Genomic DNA, 13087 nt, shown 5'->3' with positions numbered 1-13087 from the left:
TCCAGGTAACCAGTAAACCAATACTACTGGTGTTCCCAATTCCTTGTTTTTTTTTTTCCCTTCCCCATTGCTTGGAATTGCCTTTTAATCAACTTGTTCCATAGAATTGATGTGATGGGCAGTTTTCGTGGCACAGCTTAACAAGTATATTTTGCATTGATGCCACGTCTCTTACGATTTTAAAGTCTAAAAGCTTGGTTTTTTAGCTTCAGCTTCACAGCATGCTAGGGTAAATGTAAACGGGGGCTCTCCATCTGATGCTCGACTGTGGCCATCCCCATGACGAATCATCTCTGCGGCAGCCATCCCGTGGATCACCTTATGGTTACGCTGAAACGGTCGGTTACAGGAAACTGGTTCTGTAGCACATTCCAACAACGAAACAAGGTCATAGCAATGCTTCTCAGGGCATAGAAGTAGCACATTAAGATATCCTGGAAGCTGGAGACATAGCCAAGTTGGATCATGTGCATTTACCCACCTGCATGTATAGGACCTACTCTGGCCAATTGATCACACCGGAGAAATTAATCGAGACGACTTTTATGGTGCTGAATCAAGACGAGGGGACGGAGCTGAGCCCGGGCACTACTCAAGTGATGCTGGTTCATCGCCGACGGGGAATAATGAGAAAAGCTTGTATCACCAACTGCCGCGTACATCAACTCAGTTGCATCATCGCAGCCACCGTCATCATCCTAATCATCCTACCCACGGCCCTTGCCGAGGTAGATAGCCGACGGCAGTTTCCGGTGTGAACAAGCGACTTAAGTCTAAGTTACTCCGTACCGGTAGCCGCGGTGTCTGCAATCCCACCACTTCCTTACCCATGAGCTCCCTGAAGGAATATATTCCACTCTCTCAAGGAATTGATATACTTTGTAGGCTCGTAGTTTTATTCTTTCTAGATAAGGTGGATATGTCATTGTGTCGGAATGTGGTTTCCAAGAGCTCCGCTGCGCCCGCATCCACTTTGGCGGCAGGACTCGGCCGTAACCATCTCAGCTGAAAGCCAGGGTCCAACGGGCCCCGCTTCCTGTGTTTTTGTCGAGCCGCCCTCGATCCGGCTCTGCACTGGTTGTTTTCCTTTACACACTCATTGCAAATGTCGTATCTGGTGGGGCTATACAATTGAACTAGCATCTCCTCCGACAGCACTAGGATCTGGCATCCCTCAAACTTGGGTACTGGTCCAACACATCGGAGACCCCGAACCTGTCTAAATCGCCCGGCACAGTCGGCCGAGGTCGTCTTAAATGAATGATCCCCTGGAAATGCCGAGGCTATCTTGATGATATCCAGTCCATTGGGTGATGGAAATTGCAATAGCCAAGAAGCTGACAACCAAAGAGGGAAAAAAAAGAGTCAGCACTAGGGTTGTTTCAAATTGTTTATTGTCAAGTAATCCGTCCAAATGCAAGGGACCAATCTAAACTGAGTGCTCCCTGTCCAAACTCCGCGCCAGACACAATCAATATGGCAAAAGACAAACGCGCCGAGATGTTGAGATGGAATAATCCTCCTTGAGACAACTTGCACCTTAACGCACGTATTTACTCTGTATCACCCAAGGTTAGTAAAATTCGGAAAGCCAGTATTAGACGAGAGAATGGGAAGATTGAATGCATTTGTCCCTACACATACCATGAAGCGCTTGTGGAAATCAGAACGAAGAAGATCCTGTATAATTGTCAGATCAATCACCAATATAAGCAGCATAATAATCAACGCAGAAAAGCAACAACAGGTTGATACTCACATTGACGAATTCCTTCTTCCGTTTATCCTCCGTCCCACGGGCCTGATTCTTGAACACGACATCGTCATCCCATCTTGAATCATCCGTTAGCATCAAGCCATCACAATCTGATTTCAAGGGCAGGAAAGACACAAGGGTGAAATACCTTCTCTTGACGCTAAAGTCCTGAGGGTTCAGTAATGGATTGCCGCGTGCAATGTCAAATTCGCGCTGCTCCTCAGCCGCCGCAGCTTTCTCACGTTCCTCTCGTTCCTTTTGCTCTGCTCTTTCCTTCTTGATCTTCTCGAGTTCTCGTAGTAGCTCTGCCGTCTCATCCTCTTCATCCTCGTCACTAAGGTGAGGTTAGCGGCTCGACCCAGTGACTGATCCCGCCAGACCCTTTGCTCCTTCGAAAAAACTAACCTATCTTCATCACTATCTTCACTCCCACTTATATCCGAGTCCGCGTCCATCTCTCGTGACTCTTCTAATATTCGCCTTCGTTTTGCTTGAGGATCCTCTTCCCCATCTGCGGCGTCTGCTGATTCGGGGCCGCTTTCAATCTGACGCTTCGCCGGTTCCGCTGGTATCTGTTCATCGTCGGCGCCGGCTATTGGTGTGCCTTTAACTTTTGCGAAATGCGCAGCTTCGGCTTTCAGAAGTTCCGCTCTGAGATCACGGACTTCGGCTTCTCGCGCTGAACCTTGTCCAGGTTGTCTGGGTCTTCTCAGCCACAGGATTCATATGCATAGAATACGAATACCCATACCGAAATTTGAGCTGCGTGTGAGCTGGTAGCAACCGTTGGTGGTAGGCCGGTCCCCTTTGGGCCTCCCTGCCTTGGGCCTGAAATTGTTAGTTGTTGCATTTGGCAATGGACAAATGCTGCCTACCGGGTCGAACGTGGGCCTATGAGCTATAGGAAGTTAGCTATGCATTAAATAAGCACCTAATTTAAGATGGTTCGTACCAGTGGTCATTGCAGTGGTCGGCGATTGTTCTGTTATTTGTTCGCAACGATTTAGTGGTCAACTCGAAAGAACCCACCGAATGGACGTCAAGCGTGGACAAGGCAACGCGGAAAAAGTAATTATCCGAGACGAAGTTTAGCCCGCGCAAAATGGACTGTAGGTGGCAGGTGCAGGCTGTGTCTGAACATTTTACGAACCACGAATTCTGCGCGGCTGAAAATGTAAAAAAATTATAAATAGAAAAAATTAAAAAATAATAGAAATGCCCCCTCTCCTAAAAGTAGTTTTTCATCCGCTTGTGTCTTTTTGTCAGTGCATTCGATCAAACAGCTCTCTATCCTAAACTCTCCACTGCAGGAGTCATAATTGTTTCAATGGCTCGTTCAGATTCATCGACAAACTTCAATTGTAGAGGCTCATTCCCATAAATGCGTAGCAAATATAGAAGTTGAAATGTATGTATATGGGCCACAGCTAATATATAAAGCCACGCATAATCGACTGCTGGCTAAAGAATGCAATGCCCAGAATACTCCGCTTGCTGTGCTTTTCTCCCTTTAATGCGCTGTAATCTTTGTGCTGAGGACTCGGTTTACCCGGAGAAAACTGACTTCATAAGTCTCTTCAAAGTGTTGAGAAGCACAGTGTCTTCCCAAGACTTGACTTTGCTTTCACCTCTCCATTCATCTTTACCAGTGCCTAACAATGGCCTTGCATCGACATCACAAACTGTTTTTGGGGAAGGAAGCTCTCCTGTTTGGAAATAGTTACGCACAGTCTTGGCAGTACATAGTGACGGTGCGCTCAAAGAGCAGTGCTGTAGAAGAGTTAGTCAATCAATATTTCTTGATATGTTCCCCAAGTACGCAAGTGAGGGATGGAAGAGAAAAACATACACCTTCGGAATCTTGCTGAAGGACAACTGAATTGGCATATCGAGAAGAGACATTGAAAGCGCTGGCTGTGGTCAGTTGAGTAAAAACCAAAATCTAGAGAATTACTCACTTGCGGAGAGGCGTGACTGGGTCGAGCGTATTACCGATCACTAGCATTGGGTGTGCCGTCTTGCCACCGAATGGACCTGAAATAAAATCTTTAGCAAAGTGTTCAACCAACAAAAAAACAACACTCGGTCGGACAGTTGGAAAAATACCAGTAAATCTCCACTTTGGCCGCGGATCCCACCCAACGCACTCCAGTCGGATATGTGCCCAGATATCTCCTACCCATTTGCTCTGACGACGCAGCTCACTCAGATATGATTCAAAATCCTCCCTTGTATCATCGAGCAGACTCTCGCCATCAGTGCAAAGAATACCTGCTTTAACTTCAAAATTATTTTCTCCGGGCCGCATACACCATTGAGAATAAGGTTCGGCGCGGCGGCATTCAGTATTGGGACAGGCGGGCGATCTTCTGCTGCGCTTGATTCTTGCCAAGGAAGTACCATTTCCCTGCTCAGTCTCCAATAGGATTTGGGCGACGACTGGAAACTGTTCATAAGGAACGTATAGGGAATTCATAATGAGAACCCTAGCATCTGTCCAGGTGACAATCTCGGCGCCTTCCGCAGCGTTGGCTGGTACCCCAATAGGCTGCTTTTTGAGCGACGACAAAACACGCTCAAACCGGGTTTTAACGCCTTCAGCTCCCCCTTCCGTATAGAACGGACAGTGATCTGGGCCAGCTTTAGAGCAATATTCGCAAAATTTATCGACGATGAGATCGGAGTCCTGGAGGTTATGAAGCCAGCCGCCTTGATAGTAGTCCGGCGTGTCGACAACGCCGTCGATCACGACTCTTCCAACGAGGTCAGGATACATTGCAGCAAACGTAGCGCCAATCACCGTTCCGTAGGAGAAACCCCAGTACAAGAGCTTTTCTTCACCCTTTCTCCAACGCGTCCGTTCCAGGATGGCCTCTCTGCTGGAAGCCATGCTCTGGTCCTTGAGAGACAATCGCGTCCCTGAGTTGGCCAAATAATGTCTGGCTTCCGTCTCACGCCATTCTCCATGGCGTTCAATGATCTCGACCATATCTCTTACCACGGGTGATGTATTCATGAAATTTTTGATATTTCCATCTTCGCCGTTAATCATAGAGCGAGAACAGCCCTCGCCAAGTGCCTTAGCCCTAGTCCAAAGAACATTTGAGAGGTCTTTGGATTCACCAATAATGCCCTCTGCTTCCAATTGCGTTTGCCAGACCTGCCTTGAGAACGCATCAGGAAAGCAGGAGAAATGAGGAGTAGTTAGATTGACACCTCGAGGGTCAAAGCCTATGATATCATAATAGAGTGAGGAGCTTGTTGTTATTTGGCTTGGGGATTCGGCGGCGTCGACAACTGTTTGGATGTCCCGACCTGATCGAATGGCTAGATATGTTCCGGAACCCCCAGGTCCACCTAACAGACACTCGTTGAGTAAAAGACCAATTCTCCAGCTTTTCCAGGGACGTCTCTATCATACCTGGATTGATCAAAACCGGCCCCCCATACCTTGAATCAGTTACTGGCACCTTGGCGGGTATTTTGACAATTGCAATGGCTACACGCGCTCCTTTCCCATCGGTGCGGTTCCAGTCCATAGGCACGTCAAGACGAGCACATTCCAGACCATCGTAGCACGAATGATAGATCAGATGACGAGTTGGCGTCACCTACTCGAGTGAGTGTCTATAGGGATAAAAACATCAAGAGACTTACATCATCCCACTCAAACTGTTCAGAGCATTTTTTGGTGCATTTAATATCCCAGAGTCCTGTACGGTGGCCGCTAGAGGAGGAACACCGGGCAACCACCCCAGTCCAGTCAGTAAAGTAGCCCAGTAAGAGCCAGGCCACAAGTCCGGCAATGCCGGCATAAATGATTGAACGACGAAGCATTTCCAGTCTACGCCGCCTCATCGATCTAGCCTCGTGATAATGCAAAGATACCCGCGGGGTAAATTCGTCTGTATTGGTGTTTTTTATTGACTTTGTTGACTCGTCCATGACGGTAGAGCTTTTGGAGAATGTGAAAAATGTGCAGAATAGAAAAGGCGTCAAGTGGTTATAGGCAGCAAACAACGCGCAAGCAAGAAAAGCAGTCCCCACCGCACAGAACAATCAGCTTGTGAAATGTCTTGGCAACACTGTATACCTTCACTATTCAAAATTGCTCTTATATCGGTTCATAAATACCTCAGATGAGTTGGCAGATACGCCATTCAAAAACTGGATCTGGATTTAAAAGGGATCATTTGACGCTCATTCAAAAGCTTCTTTTGCCTGTCGAAGCTTGGGCATTTGGTTACACCATGTACAATGCCAGTTACCCCTCTCAGGTGACGTCGCTTAAAGTGACAGGTAGCGAGATAGCTAAAAGACCCCTTATGTTCACCTAGTTTTCTCCTGAATTGCAGCCGTGACCGTTAAAGTGACTTTGGATGAGGACAACCGACTGATGGACTCAATTTTTGAGGATTGAGACAAGGGGGAAATGTTCAAGCCAGCTTCACGGAATCCGAGTCTACAGTACAGTACGCACAAACACGACACAAATATAAGGTAGCTACTCCGTAGTACCTGTTGGTCGCCGCTTGGGTTCTCCGCATGAGGCAGCGCCTGGCCTCAGTAGTCAGCAATCCTTACCAAGTCATCGAGGGGACGTTAAGATAGCTAACCACGGGCGAAACAGGACGGAAGAGCCACTAACATAACGGTGTCAGATTAGCCACCAAAATGGTACAGCCATGACAATTGACGGGCCGTGCCATATCGACCCCCTTTTTTCTCGACAGATTATCTGCCGAAGGAGAGCTTTTAAAGATTAACCTCGCTGCATTAAAAAGAATTACATGCTCGGAAAATTCAATCTCCATAGCAATGTTGGATTTCATAATCCAGCCTTGGTGCCAATAGGCTCCCCGTGGCCTGTCAAAGAGAAAGAAGCTACTAAAATAAGCGTGGCAAGGATGCGGCGGTTAACCAAGTGACAGTCAGATTGCTAGTCGTGTAACTTGGATGAGTCGAACATTTTCAACAGCCAATCAATGCAAATAATACGCGTCGATCAAGCAATGCACTTTGGGCAACTAAACAAAAAGGAAAAGCACCCTTCATCAGCGAGTTGGATCCGCCCCCACGGTCTGCTAACCCAGGAGAGTGAGCACTATCATGGCTGTTACTTTTCCTTTAAGCCATCCGCGACCCTTTTCTTTCCATGTTTTAGCAGCACTCCACGCCATTGTCGACGTTTAAAAATGGGTTTCCAAGGGCATCTGCAAACCCGCATTTGGTCGGTATTGTTTATCCTGCTCATATGTGATTTGGCCTCAGTGACAGGTTCCGCTACATGCTACTACCCTTCCGGTGATGTTGCGCACCGAGACATGCCATGCGATCCCTCTGCAAGACAGAGTTCGTGCTGCGGCCCGCTAGATATCTGTCTTGGCAATGGTCTCTGCTATGATCAAAGCAGTGATGGTCTGATATCAAGAGGTTCCTGCACAGATCAAACTTGGAACGACGGCAGTTGCAGTCATTATTGCGCAGATGGTAGGGCCATGTCCCGGTTACAATTCCCAATTCAACGAAATTAGCTAACCATATTCTGTAGATGCACCAAATGAAGGATGCGCTGTTGTGGTTTGCGCCCACAATGAATGGTGCTGTGGGGCAGGCTGCTGCTCAAATGGTACCGCATCAACTTTCTCCGTCGCCGTTGGGACCGTCATCGGCCGGCCTACAGACCTTGCCAATCCGAGCAGCACTCTTCCTGTAACAGTCACTACGACTGCAACTAATGCAGTCACGATTACGGCCTCCCCCTCAAATTCATCACATACGTCCGACTCGAGAGACATTGCAATTGGCGCTGGAGTAGGCGTACCTCTTGGCTTGGCTCTCCTTGCGGCTGTCGGTCTGCTCTTCTACCGCGAGCGTCACTACAGGAGGATGTACGCTCTCCCTTCCTCACCCGCTCCATATGCTCCCGGCCAGGAACAACCTTACGACATGTCGCACCTTAGGGTCGCTGAAGCCGACAGCATTCCCAGGCATCGGTCAGAAATGCCTGGAAGTCAACCGACAGTTACATATCTGAAATGATTCTAGGAATGGGCTTTCCGATTGAATTCATGATAGAGACGAAATTAGATTTCCCTCACGCGGTAGCTGAGACCGTATTAGCTGAAATTTACACACCTTATGCTTTCCAGCCCCGTGAACTCCAGGCGGGCTTATATTGCACACGAATCGGTGAGGACAGCTCGCGAGTTGCATTTGAGACAGAAACTCAAATTAATGCTATAAATACTGGATCGTAATATCTGCCTAAAAGGCTCAGAAGATTCTTCTGGAGACTGTTGAGCTTAATTAGTTATTATGAAATTTTCAAATGCCCCAAAGCAAATACAAGTGTTCAGAACGTGTCGGAGTAAACCGGCGCAGTCGGGGATACGCCGTAACAACTTTTCTCCGAGCCGAGACCTTCAAGGTCAAAAGTTCCCCCAGAAACTCCAAGCATGATATACATTTTATCGACTAAACCATGCCGCGGGAAGCAGAGCCCTCGCTCAATGAGCGCGCATTTGTGCTACAAGCACTGCAGGAGGACATTCGCATTGATGGACGGGCACTAGATGAGTTTCGAGGCATAGACTTGAAGTTCGGCCCCGAATATGGCGTTGCAGATGTGCGACTAGGGAAAACAAGGTAAATCACATTTTCCTTAACTTTATCAGAGGAGCGGCTCTCCTGGCGCTCTTTTTCGCACAGCTTTTGCCAATTGTAAATTTTCAAAGTTTTTCATGATTCTAGGCTATAAATCTTCTAGCTAACAATGATCAAATTTGCCTTTGAACAGAGTCATTGCTCGTATTTCTGCCGAAGTGACAACACCGTTTCCCGACCGAAAGTTCGACGGCGTCTTCACAATAGTTACGGAACTCAGTCCATTAGCATCCCCTGCCTTCGAAGTTGGTCGACAGACAGAGCAAGAAGTGATTCTCTCTCGGATCCTGGAAAAAGCTATTCGACGGTCGAACGCCCTGGATACAGAAGCGCTCTGTTTAATTGCGGGTCAGGCGGTATGGAGCATACGAGCGGACGTGCATGTTGTTGACCACGATGGTGGACTAGTGGATGCGAGCTGCATCGCAGTTATGGCGGCACTGAAACACTTCCGACGACCAGACGCGACGGTGTCGGGCGAAGGCCATTTGACAGTCTTCACCATGGCGGAGCGAGTCCCCGTGCCGCTCTCGCTGATGCACGACCCGCTATGTGTGAGCTTCTCTTTCTATCATGGAGGTGAAGTGTCGCTTGTCGACGCAACGCTGCAAGAGGAGCAACTGCGCGAGGGTGAACTCATCATCAGCATGAACCGTCACGGGGAAGTGTGCCAGCTTGCGAAGCTCGGTGGGGTTCCCGTCGATGCGCTCACATTACTCAGTTGTACAAACACTGCGTTGGTTAAGGTCAAGGACCTGACCGCTCTCATCAATAAGAAGCTCGATGAAGATGCTAAGAGAAGAAATCTGGGTGGTCTGATGACAGAACTCAGTGCCGAGAATGAGCGATGAACCCGTCTCAGCTAAACTTGCGGAAGAATAAAAAGCATTGGGGTATTGTGAAAATCCAATGCCTTTTGTATTGTGAAATCAGATACCACACCGTTTCTAGGCATGAGTATCAGAGTATACTCACCAAGAGCGCTCCCAACGATACCTGAGCTATGAGTGGGGACGAAGGCTTCAAAGCCGGGGCAAAAGTGGTGGATGCGTGGAGTTTGGGTTTGTTACATTCGGGAATCACGACGAAGCAGAATCAGTTCTTTTTCAAATGCTATCGAAGCGCTATGCTACCAGAGAATGCCATGAGGCCCACAACAAAATTTATGCTTGGAAGAAAATCAGCGCATCAAGTCGCTCCAAAGGAGCAGTTGTTAGTGATCAAAACATCGCCACAAATGGCATACTACCAATACAATGAATGAAATCGAAACGCTTATTCACATACTTTACGACTCCAATTCTCTAGTGTACTTGACAAACGCTTTCTTGTGAACCTGAAATTTTATTAGCCGATGACCTCACCTCGTTTTCCAATTTTGACTTACCAAGCCTGCATACTTTCCGTTTCGCAAAACGCAAATGTATCGCAGTCCAAGCTTGACGAAGCACTCGTACACCAGATCCATGGGTGATCGTATGTCCAATGCAACAGGAGCCTGAGCAATTTGTGAGTATAAAGACGAGCAAAAACGGAACACTTAACGTACCGGATCTATATACGGAGTGAAATCGGTGGGATCAGCCTCCTCGTCTTCCTCTTCAGCCACTGCTCCTCTCCATTGAACATCCGTGGCCATCAAACAGAGCGTTTCTGGGCCATCGTCGAGCTTATCTAGTGCAAATTCGAGGTCCGGCGCAGGTATCAGGCCGACAAGGATACCATGTCTAACTATCGGCAATCCTCCATCGAGTTCACCTGCCATATGCAGGCGTTCAAGCTTTAGGCGTAAGTCTGCAGCAGGTATCAGTGGGGAATCAGAAATATCTATGATCCGATCCCGCCGTATACGAGGCGTGATATCTCCGAGATCCGTCGTGAATATCGGTCGGACTTTATTGTCTAGGAATGGATATGAATTCATTGACGTCAAAAGATCCTGTTACATTGAAATCAACAGCGCGCTCTCAGGTTAATATATCCGGGGTGTTTGAGAAGGCAACATACATAAATGCTGAGAGGTTCTAGGGCATCTGCCGTCCACTTCGAAACAAGTACCGCGATTGAGAAGGGCAGGACATGGTCCAGACTGCCAGTAAGCTCAAACAAGATGACGGCCAATGCGACGGACAGTCTGGTGACACCGCACATTGTTGCGCCTGCTGCGACCATTGCATAAATACCTGGGGTGACACAAGATTCTGTGCCCTTTCCTTTTGCACAAGCACCGAAAATGGTCGTATTCGGATGCATCAGCACAATATATTGTACGGTATGGCCAACAATCCTGCCAAGCAGACCTCCGACGACCATCGATGGTACATAGATACCAGCTGGAACTTTTACTCCGAAAGTGATAATGGTGAGGAAGCTTTTGACAACGAATGCGATGCCAAGATAACGGATGACTTCAGGGATTTGTTCCTTGGAAGGACAAAGCCCCGATCCCTCAATACCCTTCGAATTGCATGGGCTGGCAAGCTCGTAAAGAAGCTCTGTGACGGCCAGCTTGGTATATCTGTTCCAGTATCCCACGAGCCCAGTTATGAGCGCCACAAGTCCTACTTCCAGCATTGGCCATTTTTTGATGAGCTTGATGCGGCGAAAGCTTGTTGCCCAGATTCTTGATGCTTTAATGAACAAAGCACCAGCTGCGCCTCCAAGCACTCCGAGAATAATGAAGACGATCATTTCAAAGAATTCCCAATCCGTCAAATAACGGACCTCAAACAAGACAATCTTGTTCGTGCCGTACGGGTTCAAAAATTTCAAAAACAAGGCAGCAACCTGATTCCCATGAGTATTGATTTCCAAAAGGAAAGAGAGCTTCCACCTAGAAGGACTTACAATGCAACAGAAAAAGGTACGAAACAGGGTTTTTGGTGGAAAATAATAGCTTTTTATTAAGTGTCAGTTTCGGCCAATAAGACAGGATTTCAACCGGAAACCCACCTCACTTCTTCCAGACTAAAAAGGACGCCTCCAAGTGGTGCTCCAAATGCCACAGCTACTCCACTAGCAGCACTGGCGCTGAGTACTTCACGTCTTTTGCCGTCATTGTGGTTGTATTTGGAGAAGATTCTGCAGGCAATGTTTCCAACGCAGGTTGCAATATGCACATATGGGCCTTCTTTCCCCAGGCTTAGTCCAGAGGCAACACTGAGGATCAAACCCAAAGTTTTAAGCACAAGAGTCTTGACGCCCAAGTATCCGTGCAGAACGAAGCCACTAAGAATGACTTTGACTTCTGCCACTCCGCTCCCGGCAGCGGCATAATATATCATGGTCGAAGATTGCTGCACTTCAGTATATTTTTGCCGAGGGCTTACACTTCCAGAGCCGCCAGAATCGTGCCGTCGATTCTCATATCGATTCTCTGCACCCAAATTCTCGTCCAGAGTCGAGAGGGAAACCGCTGACGGTACGACAGTTTTCGTACCAAGTGTTAAGATGCATGAAATAAGAGACAGGAAGACTCCTGCCAAAACATAAATGAAAAAGTCCAGTCGAGCGTCTTTAGTACGAGACGGCCGTAAGGCCTCGGACCAAGAAAGCCAAGACGGGCACACATGTTCATCCAGGCCAGCACAACATTTTTTCTTGGAACGGTACCAGCCAATTGTGCAATAGCCATCTTTTAGGTCGAATATCGGGGTCTCTGTGATGTCGACAAGATAAGCAATGGCAGCTGTTATGCAACCAATAATGGCTACAAGAATCCACCCTTGCGCTCCATCAAACCACGCGTATACTCTACCCCGCAGATCCTTCCGGTTCCGCAAATCTTTCACGCGAAAGGCATCTGCGATACTGTCGTGGACCCAGTCCGTAGACGTGAACTGATCGTACCATACGCGATCATCTCGGTAAAATGATATTTTGGAGTCCTCGAGATTGCTGTCTTGCCATCCATCTGATCCCAGCGCAGCAGCGAGCCGCTGTCCGAACGACCCTTTGCGGTGGTGGTTGAACTTGAAACGACTGTTGCCGATGTTGCTTGGCTGCCTCGATAATCTCTGGCCCGGAGTGGGCGGAAGTGTCCTATAGGCTCTGCCAGCGGTATCTCGTTGGCTCAGCAAGCTAGTCTGTTCGTCCGCAGCGCCTTTATTGCGCGGTCGACCACCACGCAGTTCGAGATCCGAAGCACGAGATGAGTATAAACGGCGGCTGGCTGTCGGGGAGCTCGGAGTTGCGCTTTGCTGTGAGGAATCGATACCCTCGTCGTTATCGGCCGGCGCATCTTTCCGAGACTCGCTCGGTGTTGTTGAAGACATTATTGAACACTGGGCCCGAACGCATGGGTATTTTCAAAATAACAGCAACGCTCTAAGGGATTCTCATTCTTTATTCGGAACGGCAAGGATACATATGCTCATGGGATATTTTCGTGGAGAGTAGTCTAGGCAAGGAATGAGCTGGTAATGAAGCACCGGACCGGGATGGGGCGCTGTTTAGATAACTGATGTAGGCTGTGGGGGAAGGTGGGCACATGGACAGCGACTTCCTCCGCAAATGTTTACGGATGTCTCAGCCAAGACGAAGTCCAAACAGAAACGATCGGCAGCGGCAAAAGGCGCAAAAAATAATACTATAAAAGCCTCCTGTGCTTACCATGACCCATCTCCACGAGGACAAAAATCGAGGTAGACGGCGTTGCGATATCTT

General features: G+C 48.1%; 5 protein-coding genes across 5 annotated transcripts; 2 read left to right on the top strand and 3 right to left on the bottom strand.

Moving 5' to 3' along the window:
- Positions 1-1381: 1381 nt before the first annotated feature.
- Positions 1382-2960, bottom strand: L228DRAFT_154595 (Cwf15/Cwc15 cell cycle control protein). Its single transcript, XM_018329322.1, has 8 exons — positions 2709-2960; positions 2632-2654; positions 2508-2584; positions 2162-2455; positions 1905-2090; positions 1760-1832; positions 1645-1680; positions 1382-1558 (listed from the first exon to the last, which is right to left on the bottom strand). Exons 1-8 carry the CDS (start codon positions 2716-2718, stop codon positions 1541-1543), a joined length of 717 nt encoding a protein of 238 aa, XP_018187057.1. The 5' UTR covers positions 2719-2960; the 3' UTR covers positions 1382-1540.
- Positions 2961-2973: 13 nt separating this feature from the next.
- On the bottom strand, positions 2974-5969 carry L228DRAFT_248214 (hypothetical protein). The gene is made up of 6 exons (XM_018332805.1): positions 5414-5969; positions 5178-5367; positions 3863-5113; positions 3715-3790; positions 3606-3666; positions 2974-3526 (listed from the first exon to the last, which is right to left on the bottom strand). The coding sequence occupies exons 1-6, from the start codon at positions 5699-5701 to the stop codon at positions 3302-3304; spliced, it is 2091 nt and encodes a 696-aa protein (XP_018187056.1). The 5' UTR covers positions 5702-5969; the 3' UTR covers positions 2974-3301.
- Positions 5970-6951: 982 nt separating this feature from the next.
- L228DRAFT_239473 (hypothetical protein) lies at positions 6952-7798 on the top strand (the record flags this gene model as incomplete). The annotated part of the gene is made up of 2 exons (XM_018331153.1): positions 6952-7246; positions 7308-7798. 2 exons carry the CDS (start codon positions 6952-6954, stop codon positions 7796-7798), a joined length of 786 nt encoding a protein of 261 aa, XP_018187055.1.
- A 442-nt stretch (positions 7799-8240) lies between these two features.
- Positions 8241-9273, top strand: L228DRAFT_253461 (exosome complex endonuclease 2/ribosomal RNA processing protein-like protein; the record flags this gene model as incomplete). The annotated part of the gene is made up of 2 exons (XM_018333745.1): positions 8241-8404; positions 8556-9273. 2 exons carry the CDS (start codon positions 8241-8243, stop codon positions 9271-9273), a joined length of 882 nt encoding a protein of 293 aa, XP_018187054.1.
- A 270-nt stretch (positions 9274-9543) lies between these two features.
- L228DRAFT_248210 (voltage-gated protein/chloride channel-like protein) lies at positions 9544-13074 on the bottom strand. The gene is made up of 6 exons (XM_018332804.1): positions 11375-13074; positions 11270-11318; positions 10430-11209; positions 9972-10361; positions 9810-9920; positions 9544-9758 (listed from the first exon to the last, which is right to left on the bottom strand). Exons 1-6 carry the CDS (start codon positions 12694-12696, stop codon positions 9711-9713), a joined length of 2700 nt encoding a protein of 899 aa, XP_018187053.1. The 5' UTR covers positions 12697-13074; the 3' UTR covers positions 9544-9710.
- Between the last annotated feature and the right edge of the window lie 13 nt (positions 13075-13087).

The sequence above is a fragment of the Xylona heveae genome, assembly GCF_001619985.1.
Source record: "Xylona heveae TC161 unplaced genomic scaffold L228scaffold_7, whole genome shotgun sequence".
In the NCBI taxonomy this organism is placed as follows: domain Eukaryota; kingdom Fungi; phylum Ascomycota; class Xylonomycetes; order Xylonales; family Xylonaceae; genus Xylona; species Xylona heveae.
The sequence above is the reverse complement of the archived record's forward strand: the minus strand, read 5'-3'. Positions and strand labels throughout refer to the sequence as shown.

Coding starts and splice junctions, on each gene's coding strand:
- L228DRAFT_248214 (XM_018332805.1), bottom strand. CDS start 5,701: ATGGACGAGTCAACAAAGTCAATAAAAAACACCAATACAGACGAATTT. Junction 5,368..5,413: donor AACAGTTTGAGTGGGATGAT/GTAAGTCTCTTG, acceptor TCACTCGAGTAG/GTGACGCCAACTCGTCATCT. Junction 3,791..3,862: donor GCCAAAGTGGAGATTTACTG/GTATTTTTCCAA, acceptor ATTTTATTTCAG/GTCCATTCGGTGGCAAGACG.
- L228DRAFT_154595 (XM_018329322.1), bottom strand. Junction 1,833..1,904: donor GACTTTAGCGTCAAGAGAAG/GTATTTCACCCT, acceptor GGATGATTCAAG/ATGGGATGACGATGTCGTGT. Junction 1,681..1,759: donor GGAAGAAGGAATTCGTCAAT/GTGAGTATCAAC, acceptor ACAATTATACAG/GATCTTCTTCGTTCTGATTT.
- L228DRAFT_248210 (XM_018332804.1), bottom strand. CDS start 12,696: ATGTCTTCAACAACACCGAGCGAGTCTCGGAAAGATGCGCCGGCCGAT. Junction 11,319..11,374: donor TTTAGTCTGGAAGAAGTGAG/GTGGGTTTCCGG, acceptor CTTAATAAAAAG/CTATTATTTTCCACCAAAAA. Junction 9,759..9,809: donor ACGGAAAGTATGCAGGCTTG/GTAAGTCAAAAT, acceptor ATAAAATTTCAG/GTTCACAAGAAAGCGTTTGT.